We start from the raw sequence: 18,575 nt of genomic DNA, 5'->3' as shown, positions 1-18,575 counted from the left end.
AGCTGTAGCTCCACGAAATATTTTAACGCAGTATTACATAAATAAGAAGAAATTTGTCTGGAAAAACTGGAAAAAACTGTAAACACGCGAAAAAACAGCCAAAATTTATATATATATATATATATATATATATATGTAATAATAAAATTTCATAGTCAAAAATACACTTAAAATTCTAACTGTGCGTTTCTTTTCATTTTTAATGGCGACGGTCTCTCATTTGAAAGTACGTGGAATTAAATACACAGCCCCGTAGTCAAGTTGTATTTCCCGCCTTTTCTACACGTACAGTTATAGAATGCTCTGGAGATATTTAAAGCGAACTGGAATGGCTGACGACGCTGACGTCATTTCTTGGAAGCTCCGCCTTTCCAGAGGCTATAAAAGGACTCGCAAAGGAATATCGGGGTCTTTTCTTTAATGTAACGATGCAGTAAACTTCATACAAAAAGTTATTAGTAGTTCTTTTTTATTTACTCCGGATATCTGATTTTTTGTAACTGCTATTTTCTTCTAAATAATAATAAATAGGTCCAGTTTTTTAAACTTATCGTCTGATACTTTGAGCTACGACTACATCTATGATTCTTCACCAATCTATTTATTTCGGACAAAAGCTGGTACATCACATATATATATATATATATATATACAAGTAAAATCTATTTAGCCTATTCTTAGTATTAGTAATATACTAACACTGTTACAGCCCACCAGCGGCCGAGCGGTAAAGTCTCTGAACACTGGTAGTTCGGTCCGAGGTTCGAATCCCGCGAACGGGCTGGCTGCATGGGCGTTTTCATGGTTTTCCCCATGTGTAACGTGTATACGAGCTAGTTTCCCTTAGAAAGTCCTCCACGAAGGCATCCCTCCCCTTAGGCAGATAGCCCTCGAGGCTTTGCCATAATCACACCCCCCCCCACACACACAATACTGTTACACTCAAATACCCTCATTTAATGTTTTTGCAACATTAAATGAGGAACAAAAAGCCCATTATGATATCTTCAGTGGTGAAAGTATGAAGTTTGCACGAGTCTTTTGTTCAATTTGTCTTGCAATTGCAAACCCCGTGTTCTTTCTGTTTGCTTATTATTTATTCCAGGAAAAACACATGTCTTACATGTTATAACCCTACTTTCACAAACATTAAATTTAACATTGAAACATGAAATATAAATAAATTATTTTAGGATTTACGTCGAGATGGTTTTAACTTGAAAACTGCATAATGAAATAACTAATAGTGTCAAGAAAGGTACAGTTATTATGAAGACTATTGGTATTAATAGAAGTGAAGCTAAACAGGCTTTAAGCTCGATGAAAAGTATTTCCACAATAAGACCTTCTTTTCACTCACAAAAAAATTCAGATTTAAAGACATTGTTAAATGGGGAAATCTTTAGCAGAATGTAAAAACTTTTTGAAAAATCTCTGCTTGGTTCTCAAAACCTTCCAAATGATGAACTTAAAAGAGAGAAGAAAATAGTGAGAGGCAACTTCTGGCACAAATTGTGCATATCAGGAAATTTGTTTGCTATTTTATGTAATTTCCATATTTCTTATTTCATGTTTTTTATGCCCAGTTATTTGTTTTCTGTTTTTCTAAAAATTAAAACTTTTAATTGTAATTTGGTACGTTGATTTTATAAAATAAAGTATATACTCTTTTTTAATATTTTAATAGCTTAACCTTTTAATACTACACTGACTACCAATAAGTAATTGGACACCTATGCAAATGACGATATCTGCGGTCCTAAGGTACGTCACGGACTCTGCCGTTATATATCGTGTAGGAAAGAGCATCGGCTTTAGTCGCATGCAAGATGCCTCGCAGTTCGGAGCTCTCTGATTTCTAGAAAGGTATAATTATAGGGTATCACAAATGTGGCCGATCCTTAAGGGACATATCCAGCGATCTGAAGTACCCAATATCGACAGTGGCCTATGTGATTAAGAGGTGGAAGGTGAGAGGTGATTGTCGGAATGTGCCCGAGTCGGCAGATCAACGAAACTGGGAGACAGAGACCGACGACTGCTGTCCAGAGAAATTCGGAACAACCGCACCCAACCGATGGCCCTCATCCGCGAGGAGTTTCAACAGGCATCCGGGAGTATTGTTTCAATGAATACCATCTGTAAGGAAGCATATCTGCTTGGTTTTCATAGTCGTGCTGCTGCCCATAAGCCTTTTGATCACAAAGTCCAACCGCGCTGCTCGGTTAATGTGGTACAAAGCACATCGAAATTGGACCATAGATCAGTGGAAACGGGTTCTTTGGAGTGAAGAATTAAGGTTCACCCTTTACCGTTCGGATGGCAGGGTCTGGGTCTGGCGTCTACCTGGAGAACGTCTCCTGCCAGAATGCATTGTGCCAACAGTCAGGTTCGGCGGACGTGGAATGATGGTCTGTGAGTGTTTCTCCTGGTATGGGCTGGGACCCTTGGTACCCATTCATGGTAAGCTCAACTCCGATGCCTCCTGCACTATTTTGGATGACAATGTGCTTCCTACGTTGTGGCAGTTTTACGGGTTGGATCCCTGTTACTTTCAGGACATCAATGCCAGTTGTCATGTTTCGACGTTAACCAAGGCTTGGTATGGTGCCAATGGAGTTCATCGAATGGACTGGCCTGTCCAGAGTCCAGACCTGAACCCTATCGAGAACCTCTGGGACGAGTTGCATCGCCGAATTCAGGGGTGCACTACCCGTGCAAAATCGGTGAAAGAGCTTCTATGTCTTCTCCAAGCCGAGTGGAAGAAAATATCACTAGCTGTCATACAAAGACTTGTGGAAAGTATGCCCTGGAGGGTCCACGCTGTAATTACCTCTCGTAGAGGCTCTACCAACTATTGATTTTGAATAAAGTTAGTTTTTCTTTTTTATCACAGGTGTCCAAATACTTATTGGTAGTCAGTGTATATTTTAAAATATTTTTTGCACATGGATCGTATGCCTAATCACAAAATATAACCTGAAGTTGAAAATTTCAATTGTTTGTTTTCTATGTACAAATAAGTTATTTTTATCAATTGAACATTTCATCAGTAATTTCTTAACACATTAAATATAGCATTGGTTCCTAGGAACCAAACTTAAACCAAGCAAAATAGACTTGTTGTTTAAAATATTAGATATTGAGAAAACATAACATTAGTGTAAACCATTGTAAAACAATAAATTAATGTTAATTATGTAATTAAATGTTTACTTATTCTCAGATACCATCCATTTGTCGTAAAGCCATTTTTGATTTTATACAACAATGGTATAATAAACTGAATGATGTTAATTTATTAAATCTTCTTGGACAATAACAATTATAAACAGAGTCCCTTTTGTATAGTCAATCTGCTACTAGAAACAATTATTCCAAATGGAAAAAAAAATTTGCAAAAAAAAAATTTCCAAACAGTTTCGATATGAAGAAAAAACGATGATACAGCATGCAATGATAACTTCATCTGAATATTTTAAAGCAGACTAAAGTGAGAAACCTTCTATAAAATGGTCACAAAACTTTCACACTGAGAAAAATTATTACCATTTTCCATAATTAGTATTCATCAGCAGTTGAGTGGATAAGACTTGTGGATTTGATGAATAAACGAAATCGAAACTGATCAGCCAGAGCATTTCATAAGTGAAATAAACGCTTATTTTGCTCTTAAAAGAAACAGCATATTTATTTTTACAGTTTCCATTCTTGTTTGCAACATCTTACCTTTTTTTTTTAAATAAAATATAACAAACTTTTAAGAAATAAAGCTTACGCCAAGAAACGCTCGAAGTGACGACTGCAATAATTTGGGGCGAAGGGCTGGATAGGGTTGGTCTAACCGCCCCAGGCAGGTAAGTTGGAAAAAGTGTCAACATCTTTTTTCAATTTTCCGCTGTTCCCCAAGGCGAAAAAGAGTTACGAGACAGAATTCCCAGTACCTTTTCAAATTGAAGCTGGCTCGCCAACATACAAGAGGGTTCCGGTATAAAGGTAGAGGAGTGCCGGCACCCTTTTGAAGTTTGGTATCATGAAGAAAGCAACGCTTGTCAAAGCAGCCAGGACACAAATGTGAAGTCTTAATGTTTTAATCTTGAAGAAAAGTCGTCCAGTTGCACTAACGTGCCGGTACATTTTCCAATGTGCCAATCGCTCACTAGGAGACAAGAGTGTACTGATATAAAGTCACAAATGTGCCGGTATCCTTGTTAAGTTTGGTATCATGAAGAAAGCAATCCTGAACAAAGCTGACACCATATGTAAATATCATAATCTTGGTAAACAGTTTTCAACTAGGGGAAAGCCAGCACTTTTTCAAGTTCACCATCGTTCCTCAAGACACAATGATGTCTTGAAATAAAGTCACAAAGTAGCTGCACCCTTTCGAAGCTCGCTGCCGTGAAGACAACAACCCTCATCAAAGCTGCCGGGACAGCACATGTCTTAATCTTGGTGAACAGTCTTCAGACTTGCACAAAGGTGCCGTTGCTTTTCAAGTTGACCATCGTTCCCCAAGACACAATGGTGCCTTGAGATAAACTGGGGGTGTCACAAATTGGCGGCACCCTTGCGAAGTTCGCTACCATGAAGAAAGCATTCCTCATCAAAGCTGCTGGGACACCACATGTGATGAATGTCTTAATCTTGGTGGACAGTTTTCAAAACTTTCCACCAAGTGTTGCCGACATTTTTCGTGTTGACTATTACTCATCCAGATAGAAGTGTGGCTTGACATAAAACCACAGATCTGCTTTATGAAGTTCTGTGCCATGGGGAGAAAGCAACTTAATGAAGACTGCCGAGACACTCCATGTGAAGGTTTTTAATCTTTCCGGAAAGTTGCTTATTTGCATAAAGGTGTCGACATTTTTATAATGTTTTATGAAATCGTTGGGGTGGTGAAATCTAAAAACTCCTCGTTTCTATAGAGTAAAGAGTAGAACAAAGAACTGGGCTGAAGAATGGATGTAATGTGGTCTGCTGCCCGATACAGCTTGGCAGTCTTAATTGTAGAGGTTGGCTTTCGCCGATCATGTAAATGCATCATTTGTAATGGAGTAAAGAACTGTTATGAGCTCAATGCAATGAAGTGCGTTGTATGCAATGGAGTGCCAGGATTAGATCCAACAATTATGAATTGAAGACGAGCTAACTACGTTAAGATGGTGAATATAATACGGTTACCATTCAGTTTATCTCTCAGTTTTTTTAAGGGTTTCATCAAATAATGCTATGAGCTTGCTATGAGTTTACCTTTTTCTGTTGCATTATCCTGCAGTTATGATTCATGTTTTATCTTCTTTGACCAGAGGTCTCAAACCAAAATTGCACACAAGATCTAAAAATAGCTGCCCAGTCAAAAAACTTCTATTTTTAACAAAATGCAATTTTTATTATGAGAATAAAAAATTGCATAGCAGTCATGGCTGGAAAGTGGTGTTAAATGTACGAGAAATGAAAGGATACAAGCCAGAGATTACCAGAAGTACTCTTTGCTCGTAAATATTGCATATTATTTCAGTTGACGATACCATTTCAAAATTTTAAAAAATTCCACCATTACAAGCATCGCATTCGAAAAACCATGGATTAGAACCATGAAGGAACCATGGAATCATGGAAGAACCATGTTACAAACTGTTCAAAATTTCCACCATTACAAGCATTGCATGCGTTACAGCGAAGAACCATGGATTAGCCGACTCAGTACCTGGACTTGCGTGGATGTCTGCAGCAACGCAGACGGTTCTTGCAACCAGATCCATTTCAGACTCACACGTTTTTCATACACAACAACTTTAAGTGCTCCCCAAAGAAGGAAATCGAGGCTTCTCATATCTGGAGAACGTGGGAGCAAAGTAACGGGTCCATCACCAAAGCTGCTTCAAGAGATACAGCTTGTCCATCATATACAGCTTTGTCCATCACTCCCGATCCTTCGTTCACCAAACGGCATACACAAATGTCTCCGAACACATCTTCCATAATGCGAAGGCGCCCATCATGTTGAAACCACATGATCCGTCAATTCTGGTGGAACCTGTTTCGGAAAGATGAAATCATTTGTTGACGTCATAGATGATAGTAATAGGTGCCCAACTAGCAGAAGAACGTTCAGAGAACCCTCAGTGCAAGTGCTTCACAAAGGTGTAGGGAACGTTCAAGCAGAACGTTCAAAATCACATCTATATATTACAGTACTAACACGCACAATAACACGTCAGATACCTGTGCTTGTAACATTTTCAATGCAATGCGTCATTAACGTTCCAGTATAACGTTTTTGGCACGTTTTACCTGAATGTTCCGAACCACGTCTATGTATTGCAGTTCAATAACGGACAGTATCACGTCAAAAGTGGTACTGACTACTGACCCTTTTTTATAAAGTTCTATGAATGTTTTTCTAACGTTCTAACAGAACGTCAAAAAATGGTGTTACTAACACTCTTGTAAAACGTCCCTAGAACGTTGTGGAAGCTCGGGTAACCTTCTAGCAGAACGTTTCTTCCACGTTCTAGCAGAACGTTTCTTTAACGTTCAGGCGAAACGTTCTCAACTACGTCTGTAAGATGTAGTTCATTAATGGACAATAGAACTTCAAAATATGGTACTAGTAACAATTTTATATAACGTCCCTAGAACGTTCTTTTAACGTTTGGGCAGACGTTTTGAATGTCGTCTATGGATTAAAGGTTTATAACGAGCAATAGCACGTCAAATACTGTTAACACTGTTAACACTTCTGTATCACTATGTATGTACTGTTAACACTTCTGTATGACATGCAAAGAACGTTCTGAATCCCATTTAACCAAAACGTTTTGAGTTACGTCTAACTAGAATGTTCTGAATCCCGGCTATATGTACAGACTCTGAGGGACAACAGTTCGTGAAACTAAGTCCCAACGATACAGTCGCCGATCAAACCGACGCAAACATTGTGACATCACCCTGATAGCAGCGTAGCGTGACGTTTGCGGTCATGGGTTGCTATGCAATTCTGAATCATTTTGATGTGCCGTACCTGCCACTAAAGTTTGTACCAGTATTTATGGCACATCTTTATATTTAAATTTCCATATATATGATTTTAATCAATATGCTTAAAAATTGGAGATAAAACCTATGAGTAAAATACGATTTCTTCTACAGGGGGATCTCAGCCGCGTTTCTGAGCGACCGTTCACTGTAACGGAGAGGATGGAAGCTCCACCATCTTACGAAGAAGCGATTAAGCATGATGCATTTCGTGGGTATTCACTTTGTACAACAAGTGACGTCATCCACGAAACCCAAAGGTAAGAATGTTTGGTTGTTCCAGTTTATCTGTCATCTAAAAGATCCGAAAGGAACAGGTACCAAATATCATTCTTAGAGATTTTTATTAAAATTCCAACACTACTTTATCGTATTTTCCCATGCGAAGTTCGTTAATGGAATGTCCAACATTCCCTTGTGCAAAGTTTCTTTGTGTATATATATATTTTTTTTAGACAAAGGGGCAATTTTCCCAGAAGAGCTATTAATTTCGTTTTCGCATTTTGCGCCGATTCACTATAAACACCGAATCACTTTTTAAATTGTTGCCACCAAATATTAGAGCCCTGTATTATATTGAAAGAAATTAAATAATGAAGAATCTGCATAAATGTATGCATGTTTCTATAAAAAATATCATAAAACAACGGTTGGTGATAAAATAACGGTACCTAGAGCAATCCAATTTCGAATAACTTACGTCTCTAACCGACTATGGGCCATCTGGAACCCCAAATTTGGAATTTATTTTATTATCTATTTCATATTTCGTAAAACTTGAGTTTATGAGTTTTTGATTAAGAAACTCAATGATTTCAAAGCGAGGAATGACAACACTGTATGGGAAAAAAAGATTATCTCCAGCGTTCGAGACTGTGTATCGGAAATTATAAAGATCTGATCTTTTAAATATTTTGTGAAATTGTTGTTGAATTGAATTTTATGGTTTAAGTACGAAGAACATGATATTTAATAAATAAAGGTAATCCACAAAACGTTAAAAAAAAGTCCCTTTGGACGTAATATAAAATCTGCAAGCTTTCAGATTTTTTTATTATTTTTCATTTATTTATTTGTATGTGCAAGCTATGAAATTTTTATTATATCACGCATATTATTTAATGTGGATAAAGGACCTGAAAATAAAGAACTGTCCATAGCATCAGAGGTCCATAGCTATAGCCGAGCGGAGGGGATGGTCAGACCTAGGCGTCACAATTTTAGGAGCGACAATTTTTTTTAAAACACTATTTTATATGGATTTGTCAGGTGGATCTTCGAGGCAGGTGAAGAATAATTAGATTCTATATTGTCATACGGAATTAAAATGAGGATAAAAGAGTTTTTTTTATATAGGTAGAATATTCCAAAAAATTTCCTCATATGATTCCAAAAGCTAGACAGTTTTCTTATAACGTTTTTATTACGTCAAAACTTTTGAATGGAGCTTATGAATACGAATTACATTATGATATTCATATTCACAAGGACGAATTCTTCGTTAAGAAAGAAGTGTTTCGAAGCTCTATTTTCGTTATTGCGAGAGAAATAGAAATAGGAACGTAAAAGCCCATGCTTTCGAATTTTTGCAGTTTATTCTAAAATACGAGCTCCAGAACAAAATTTCGAATATTATAATACTAATGCAAACTTACCTTGAGACTGATGTAAGTGTTGCTAATTGTGAAAAACGTTTTCTAAATGAAATTATTTAATAATTATAAGGCATTTTCTTCTCCTTTCTGCATGCGACCCACCAGCGGGCGGCGGTAAAGTCACTGAACACTGGTAGTTCGGTCCGAGGTTTGAATCCCGCGAATGGGTTGGCTGCATGGGCGTTTTCCTATTTTCCCCATGTGTAACGTGTATACGAGCCAGTTTCCTATAGAAAGTCCTCCACGAAAGCATCCTTTCCCTTAGGCAGATAGCCCTCGAGGCCTTGCCATAATCACATAAACCAAACGAAACCAAACCAAACCAACCCTTTCCGCATGACTTCGTGGTGTAATTGGAAGCATACTCGACAAATATTCGAGAGGTCCAGGATTCGAGCAGCGGCGAAAGCATTGTACACTTTTTGCTGCAATATAACCTAATAATTCTACAAGCGGCGCCCGAACTAAAAGGGTGTGGACGATAATTCGTCAGCACCAGGGATGGCGACTGGGTCTCCTCATCTCCAGTCGCCCTTTAAAGGGGGAAGTATATAAGGTATTTTCTCCCTGCTTTTCGTATGCCTTCGTGGTGCAATTGGAAGCATACTCTGTAAAGACATTAGGTATATTTTAGAAGCAGGAGAATTGAAAAAAATTAGCCAAGCCTTCGCCGGAAATCGAACCTCGGACCTCTGGAATACCGGACCAGCGTGCAGAACCACTACACCACAAAGGCACGCTAGGAAGGCGGGAGAAATACCTTATATACTCCCATTTTTAAAGGGCGACTGGGGTTTTTAGGGGACCCAATCGCCAAATCCTGGGTGGGAACAAATCATCATCCTCCACCCTTTTAGTTTGGGCGCCACTGTAGAGACATTAGGTATATTTTTGGAAGCAGGAGAATTGAAAAAATTAGCAACGCCTTCCTCGGGAATCGAACCTCGGACCTCTGGAATACCAGCCCAGCGTGCAGAACCACTACACCACGAAGGCACTCTAGAAAAGCGGGAGAAATACCTTATAACTCGACGCGCATACTTTAGTTAGTGTTTCACGTTCGTGTTACATCTTTCTCAGTCCTCAAAATTCTGCACTAGTCCAAGGAATTCAAGCGCACGCAGCGCCATCTGGTGCAATACAGTTTCTACACACGTCTCCTCCTTCAAAAAACGTAGTGACTTTACATAACTATAAATGTGTATTTTGCATTTAAGAAATCTCTTTACTGTCTGCACAACAGCAAGAGAAATCAAATAGACCTCTACATGTCACTGATGGTTTTGCGGCGGGGGGGGGGGATGCAAAGTAAAAACATAATTTTAAAATTTCAAAATTTAGATTTACCTTCAAAAGTAAACGTAGGGGGTTTAATGCATTTTCCTACATGTCTTTTTGAAATATTTTGTAATTATTTTTTTATATATCAAGATTGGCTGCAAATTCAACAACCGCCCTAGGCGGTAAAGATAAGAACCACCCCCGACGCCAAAATTTCTAGCTGCACCCATACATAATATAAAATAATTTTCTCATTAACATAAATGAACTTTTAAATAGAGTACACATTATTTGGGTACCCGGTTTTAATGTGTGGTTTAGTTGGCTTTTAAATTAATCTTTTGTTTTGAGAGGAGGAACCACGGGTCTCTGGTTGCCATCGTTTTGGTTTGGAGGAGGGTTGCCCTATTTTTAATCATATGGTCCCGCTGGGACAAGGCGGATAGGGTCTCCCTCGAATAGTTCATCTTATATACTTCCCTCTTTTAAAGAGCGACTAGGGATTAGGGAAGGTAGTCGCCAAATCCTGGTGGTCAAGAATCATCATCCACCACCTTTTAGTTCGGGCGCAACTGTAGAGTCATTAGGATTTTTGAAGTAGGGAACAAAGAAATGAGTAATGCCCTCGCCGGGACTCGAACCTGGATCTCTCGATTACCCGCCGAGTGTGCTCCCAATACACCACGAAGGGCAAGCTGGAAGGAAGGAGAAAATACATAATAAATCTAAAGGGGTTAGATGTAACGAACTCCACGCGAAGAGATTTAAAAAGGCAAAACCAGGGAGCGCCCGATAAAAGGATCTAAAAGTGTCAAATCTGATGAACTCCAAACAAAGAAACTCAAACAGGTCAGATACAGAGAAAACCACACAGAGAAACAAAAGGGGTCCAATCCAGAGAACGTCACCCAAAAACTCTAAAAGGGAATCAAATCCGGCGAATGCCATACAAAGAAATCCGATGTTCGTCGGAAAGAAATTTCAGTGGGTCAAGGCCGGCGAGGCTTCTAAGAAAGAAATCGTAGCTAAGTCAGAGGAAACGAAACTTTCTTATTTTAGAATCAAAGCGACTACTGATGACGAGTTATTCCTCTCTCGTTTAAAATTAAATCCTAAAATGCAATACCATCAATCTCAAGATATAAACTATTAAACAAACAAAAGGGGCTTGGCTTTTATATATATATATCTACATATAATAAAAGAAAGAGTCTGTCTGTGTGTGTGTGTGTGTCTTTCGTTCGCGCTGCTCGTAAGCTAATAGACCCAGCACTACAAAATTTGGTACATAGGTGCATCTAGACAAGAGCCAGTGCACCTCGAAGCGATTTTTTCGAAATTCGAGTTAGAATTTTTTTTATTTTATATTTTGTGACAAAATCGCGTCATTTTGAGACATAATCGGCTATAGGAAAGAGAGATTTTACTCTACACACTCCATTTTCACATCGTCATGAAACGTAGGCACTTAGCTATTTTACGAACTTAAAATAAATCTCGTGTTATAATAAATCGATTCAATACGACTTTATTTAACAAAGGGAGCTTAACACCTTTTCAACGGGATTTTTTCTAAAAACGTTTATATTTAGAAATGTACAGTTTATTTTTCTTTGATTTTGGGACACGTTAAACTTTCATCCTTGCGACTGCTTTTACAAAAAGAATTTTGGAAAAATGATAATATTTTGTATTTTTAAAGAATTTTTTAAATGAAGCTTCCGAGTATACTTCTAACGTCTCACATCTTTAAAAATGTGATTTTGGCAACAATTTTCCTTTCTTATTGTTGTTGATAGATTTTCGATGAAATCGCATCATTTTGAATAGTTTCATTCTTTTAGAAATATGGGTTTGGCAACAATTTTTCATCGTATTTCTTAGGTCATTCTTTTTAAGAGATTGGCATATTTCCTTGTCATTTATATATAATGCATTTTTATTGATTTTTTTTTTTTTTTTTTTTTTTTTTATAAAGTTATTCTGCAGAGTAAAATTCTGCGTGGAATGTTTTGTTTTTTGAGTTTCTTTCATGTTAGTATTTTTACTTATTTCACTATTTGTAAGATATTGAAAAGTTTTGCAGGATCTTTTGTCTTCAACGGAAATTGTATTAAGGGATATAGCTTATTTCGTTGCAATTTTTTTCTCTCGAAAATATAAGATAAAATATCATTAATTATACTTTGCTTTCCAGAAGTTTTTGTTTTTTGTATTCTTTTATGTTATTTATTGCTCATTTCACAGTTTTTAAGATATTGAAAAGTTTTGAGTGATTTTTTAAGGAAACAAAGTTCTTAACAACCTTTATACCATTTCAGTTTTTAAGATTTTGCAAAGAGAAGTTGGTTAATTTATTTATTAGGATAATTAATATTTGTATTAAGGGATATTGCTTATTTCATTGTAATTTTGTTATACGTAATAGCTTTTTTTTATGAAGTTTTTCTGCAGAGTAAAATTCTACGCAGTTTTTAAATTTAACGTTTGGTGTTCCCTTCAGCTATTTTCCGGTACATTTAAAAGCCAGATGAAGGCTGGCAGCGAAGCTGCTAGTATATATATAAAACAAGAAGGTACACTCAGTTAATAATAATTTAAGAAATAATTTTTCGTATTCATGAGACATATTTAAGACTGGGGCGTAATCTCTCAAATTGTCAATAAATTATAAACACAAGCAAGCCCTTTTGCCAAAACTGCTTTAATCGTTTCTGTCCAGAACTCTTCGAATTTTTTACCCGATGCTGTAGTAACCGCAACCGTTTCTTTCTTATCGGTCCAACCCGAATATTAAGGAAATTATCTTCAAAGAGCAGCTTGATTTTATTTTCCCTTGTGTCCTATTTCGCCTGTCAAATATTTAAACTTCGGTGAGCAAAAGCAATAAAACATACATAATAAAAAATTTCCTTTTGTTGCAACTTCTGGGTAGTGAAGCGAGAGAGAGATTATGAAGAACGGAACAGATCTCTCTGGTAAAAGAAAAGCAAGATATATTCTTCTCAGTCATAGATCTACAGACGTATTTTTGTGTTCTAAAACATTAATTAAATTAATATCTTCGTTGTTTATTAATTCGACCTCTCGTTTCGTTAAAAAAAAACCGCTTCAGATGAATAAAATAAAAAATAAATAAAAAAAATAAAAAATAACTCTGAAATGTTTCAGATTTTAAATTACGTCCAAAGGGGCATTTTTTAACATTTTGTGTGTTACCGTTATTTATTAAATATCATGTTCCTCGCACTTAAACCATAAGATCCAGTGCAACAGCAATATCGCAAAATAGTTTTAAAACGAGCATATCTTTAGAATTTCCGATACAGAGACTCACGCGCTGGAGATAAAAATGTTTTTTCTGCACAACGTTGCCATTGCTCGCTTTGAAATCCTTGAGTTTGTTAATCAAAAATTCGTCAAAGTTTTAAAAAATAGGAAATCGATCATAAAACAAATTTCAAATTTCAAATTTGGTCTTCCACATGCTCATATTCGATGGAGGATTACGTTATTCGAAATTCGATGACTCTATGTACCGTTGATTTATCACAATACGAGAAATATACATACATTTATGCAGATTTTTCATTATTTAATTTCTTCAAATATAATGCAGGACTCTAACATTTTGTGGCAACAGTTTGAAAAGTGAACCGACATTTATGAGTCCGACGCAAAATGCCAAAACGAAACTAATAGTCCTTCGGGATTCAAATCCCTTTGGACTAATAAAACAAAATCTGAAATGTTTCAGATTTTAAATTACATCCAAAGGGGCGTTTTTTAACATTTTGTGTGTTACCTTTCTTTATTAAATAGCATGTTCCTCGCACTTAAACCATAAGATCCAGTGCAACAGCAATATCGCAAAATAGTTTTAAAACGAGCATATCTTTAGAATTTCCGATACAGAGACTCACGCGGAGATATAAATGTTTTTCTGCACAACGTTGCCATTGCTCGCTTTGAAATCCTTGAGTTTGTTAATCAAAAATTCTTCAAAGTTTTAAAAAATAAGAAATCGATCATAAAACAAATTTCAAATTTCAAATTCGGTCTTCCACATGCTCATATTTGTTGGAGGATTACGTTATTCAAAATTCGATGACTCTATGTACCGTTATTTTATGACAATGTGAGAAATATACATACATTTACGCAGATTTTCATTATTTAATTTCTTCAAATATAATGCAGGACTCTAACATTTTATGGCAACAGTTTGGAAAGTGAACCGACATTTATAGGAGTCCGACGCAAAATGCCAAAACGAAAGCAATAGTCCTTCGGGACTCAAGTCCCTTTGGACTAAAAAAAAAATCTGAAATTTTTCAGATTTTAAATTACGTCCAAAGGGGCGTTTTTTTAACGTTTTGAGTGTTACCTTTATTTATTAAATATCATGTTCTTTGCACTTAAACCATAAAATTCAGTTCAAGAGCAATATCGCAAAATAATGTTAAATTAAGCATATCTTTAGAATTTCCGATATACACAGTCTCGCGAGCTGGAGATAAAAGTATTTTTTTTTTTTTTTTTCTATATAACGTTGCCATTTTTCGCTTTTAAAGCATTGAGTTTGTAAATCAAAAATTCGTTAAAGTTTTACAAAATATAAAATCTATAATAAAACAAATTCCAAATTTGGGATTTCAGATGCCCATATTCGCAGTAGGATTTTGTCGTTCAAAATTCGATGGCTCTATGTACCATTGTTTTATCACAAAGCGAGAAATAGACAATCATTTATGCAGATTTTTCATTATTTAATTTCTTCAAATATAATGCAGGACTCTAACATTTTGTGGCAACAGTTTGAAAAGTGAACCGACGTTTATAGGAGTCCGACGCAAAATCGCAAAACGAAAACACAAAGCCCCTTTGGACTGAAAGGTTTCGGATCTTAAATTACGTCGAAAGAGGCGTTTTCTAAACGTTTTGTGTATTACCTTTATTTATTAAATATCATTTTCTTTGTACTTAAACCATAAAATTCAGTTCAATAGCAATGTCGCAAAATAATTTTAAAATATCCATATCTTTAGAATTTCTGATACACAGTCTCGCGTGCTGGAGATAAAAATGTTTTTTCTGTGCAACGTTGCCATTGCTAGCTTTGGAATCGTTGAGTTTGTTAATCGAAAATTCGTTAAAAATTTACAAAATATGAAATCGATCATAAAACAAATTCCAAATTTCAAAGTTGGGATTTCAGATGCCCATATTCGCAATAGGTTTACGTCATTCAAAATTGGAAGGCTCTATGTACCGTTGTTTTATCACAAGGCGAGAAATACACATACATTTGTGCAATTTTTCATTGTTTAATTTATCCAAATATAATGCAAGACTCTAACATTGGGTGGCAACAATTTGAGAAGTTAAACAAACATTTATAGTGATTCAACGCAAAATTGCAAAACGAAAACAATAGTCCTTCAGGGACAAAGCCTTCTTTGGACTAAATGTCAACAATGAAAAAAAATTTAAATTAAATCTGAAAGCTTTCAGATTGTATATTACTCCCAAAGGGACTTTTTTTAACCTTTTCTGAGTTCCTTTCATTTATTAAATACCATATTTTTCGCACTTTAACCATAAATTTCAATTCAACAGTAATATCACAAAACAATTTTGAAAGAACATATCTTTAGAATTTCCGATACACAGTCTCGCACGCTGGAGATTTTTTTTTTTTTTTTTTTTTTTTTTTTTCCCGCACAGTGTTGTCATTGCTGGTTTTGAAATCGCCGAGTTTGTTAATCAAAAATTCGTTAAAGTTTTACAAAATATGAAAACAGATAATAAAACAAGTTCCAAATTTTAAATTTGGTTTCCAGATGCCCATATTCGAGTGGAGGACAACATTATTCAGAATTCGATGTCTCTAGGTACCGTAGTTTTTTTTCACAATTCGAGAAAGACACATACATTCATGCAGGTTCTTCATCATTTAATTTGTTTAAATATAATGTAGGGTTCTAATATTTTTTGGCAACAATTTTAAAATAATTGAGACTTTTATAATGAACCAACGGAAATGCCAAAACGAAATTAATAGCCTTTCTGAGCTAACACTCCTTTGGGCTAGTAAGTAAATAACTAAAAGAAATATGAAAGCTTTCAGATTTTACATTGCGCCCAAAGTGACTTTTTTTTCATTTACACATTTCGAGAGCATTTGGGCCAATTTCCCTTTGCGCTAAAAATTATTGGAAACAGCATATCTTTAGAATTTCCGATAGACAGTCTATCAGGACTACTGTTCATTCTAATCTGTTTGACGAACATGATGTATCTTGACTAGATAGTGAATTTGACTACAAACTATGTCCTATGGAGTGTAGCAAAGATGACAAGATGAGAAGGGTTAAATTACCCTTTATTTTCCAGGATATTACAGGCGTTCCTGCACTTCGGGATACAAAGACCAATCACTTGTGATCTGAACGTCAAAATATAAAAACTACTGACTAACTAAAACTTAAATAAAAGCTAACTTTGAATACTTTACACAGATGACTAACACTAAGACTGGCCTTTTAAATTATTACGTATGTAGAACGCAAACTACGGAAAATACAGTACGTCTTTAGCTTTCGAGAGGAATAAAACCTCTGGTCTTAAAGGCAGACAACAACTGATGGCAAGCTGGTGTGAAATGCAGTGTCAAGGCGGCTCACTTTCTCTCCATCTAACTCTGCTCTTGGCAAAAAAGCCACAACTTCATTATTTAATTTCTTTAAATATAATACAATGCGATAATATTTTGTGGCAACAATTTGAAAAGCCATACAGCCGTTTATAGTGATTCGAGGCAAAATGCCGTTTCGAGACTAATAGCCATTCTGGACTAACAACCGTTTGGGTAAAAAAATTCTGTCGTTCATTTTAGTTCATAGCATTTATATTTGAATAGACTCAAAAATAAAAAAAAATAAAAAAAAAAAAAAAATCTGAAATGTTTCAGATTTTAAATTACGTCCAAAGGGGCGTTTTTTAACATTTTGTGTGTTACCTTTCTTTATTAAATATCATGTTCCTCGCACTTAAACCATAAGATCCAGTGCAACAGCAATATCGCAAAATAGTTTTAAAACGAGCCTATCTTTAGAATTTCCGATACAGAGACTCACGCGCTGGAGATAAAAATGTTTTTTCTGCACAACGTTGCCACTGCTCGCTTTGAAATCCTTGAGTTTGTTAATCAAAAATTCGTCAAAGTTTTAAAAAATAAGAAATCGATCATAAAACAAATTTCAAATTTCAAATTCGGTCTTCCACATGCTCATATTCGTTGGAGGATTACGTTATTCAAAATTCGATGACTCTATGTACCGTTGTTTTATCACAATACGAGAAATATACATACATTTATGCAGATTTTTCATTATTTAATTTCTTCAAATATAATGCAGGACTCTAACATTTTGTGGCAACAGTTTGAAAAGTGAACCGACATTTATGAGTCCGACGCAAAATGCCAAAACGAAACTAATAGTCCTTCGGGATTCAAATCCCTTTGGACTAAAAAACTATTGTTAAATAATTTTTTAATTCGAAAATTTACATGTGCTATTTTATTATTCTACTTATGACACTATGAGGAGATGTGGGATAATTTTCTAACGAAACCGTATTTCATATTTCAGACCAAATTCGAACGAAAGCTCAAACTTTACTGAAGTCCTGCCAGAGAATCCTGTTTCCCCGACCTACAACCAACCTACCTCATCTCAGGAAGTACCAGCATCAACGTCAGGTTGCAGCAGTTATCAAGCTAAGAGTGGCGCTAGTAATAATTGTGCTTCTAATCCCCTCACGACCATAAGCGAAGAATTTGATGAATACGATGCCACGAATCAACCGCTGACCGTCGTCATTGACTCTATAGGTGTTCGTTCAGCTCGCCTTCTGAACGACTGTGATACTTCCGTCCAACTGCCCAAAACTGATGAGCTTACGTCAGATTCGAAATGCTGAAAGATATACATATAACTATTTATATTATAATGATATTCAGATAAATTATATGTAGCTTCTGAAATGTGAATTTCAAATACTTCATGAACTTCTGGTCTCATACAGATGTCATATTACGTGGATTCGGCATCTATTCATTGTGTCTGACAGACAAAATGAGTTAATGTTTTCCTTAATTTGCAAAACATTGTAATGAAAGAAAATATGTACATACTGCAAATGAAACAAAAATACGTACTTCAAATACTTATTACATACTACAAATGCGTAGATATTTGAAAATACAGACGTACAAAACGTTTAAGAATATATCTGTAGAATTCTAAGTTAGTCGTCGCCATTTTTAAAAAAGGCATCAGTAAAATAAAGTATATTTTGTGAACGGCTTTCTTTATTTATTCATAAAATTATTCATTTTATGAAGAAATACTATCGTAAAAAAAATACACACTTAAATTTTAACACAGATATTTTACTGTAGGATATTTATATATACTGCAGAATATACATATTTTAATGTACAAATGTAGCGATCCCGAGAAATCTCAAATTTGAAAGAATCGGAATTCTTGACCTACCGCAAAGGAGCTCTTTTGCTCTAGTGGTAGA

General features: G+C 35.7%; 1 protein-coding gene across 1 annotated transcript in view; it reads left to right on the top strand.

Annotated features, from left to right (window-relative positions):
* The window catches only part of LOC118184401 (uncharacterized), a 42,896-nt gene extending 24,544 nt beyond the window's left edge, over positions 1–18,352 (top strand). The window contains exons 3-4 of the mRNA XM_085824673.1: positions 7,159–7,304; positions 17,636–18,352. Coding sequence (XP_085680799.1) covers positions 7,159–7,304; positions 17,636–17,966 — 477 coding nt within the window. The 3' untranslated portion in view covers positions 17,967–18,352. The remainder of the gene's footprint in view (positions 1–7,158; positions 7,305–17,635) is intronic.
* Positions 18,353–18,575: the final 223 nt, after the last annotated feature.

Source organism: Stegodyphus dumicola, chromosome 10, assembly GCF_044657685.1.
Source record: "Stegodyphus dumicola isolate Sdum_Otavi_A_Nest chromosome 10, ASM4465768v1".
NCBI classification, from domain to species: Eukaryota; Metazoa; Arthropoda; class Arachnida; order Araneae; family Eresidae; genus Stegodyphus; species Stegodyphus dumicola.
Note: the sequence above shows the minus strand (reverse complement) of the source record. Positions and strands in the feature narration are given on the sequence as shown.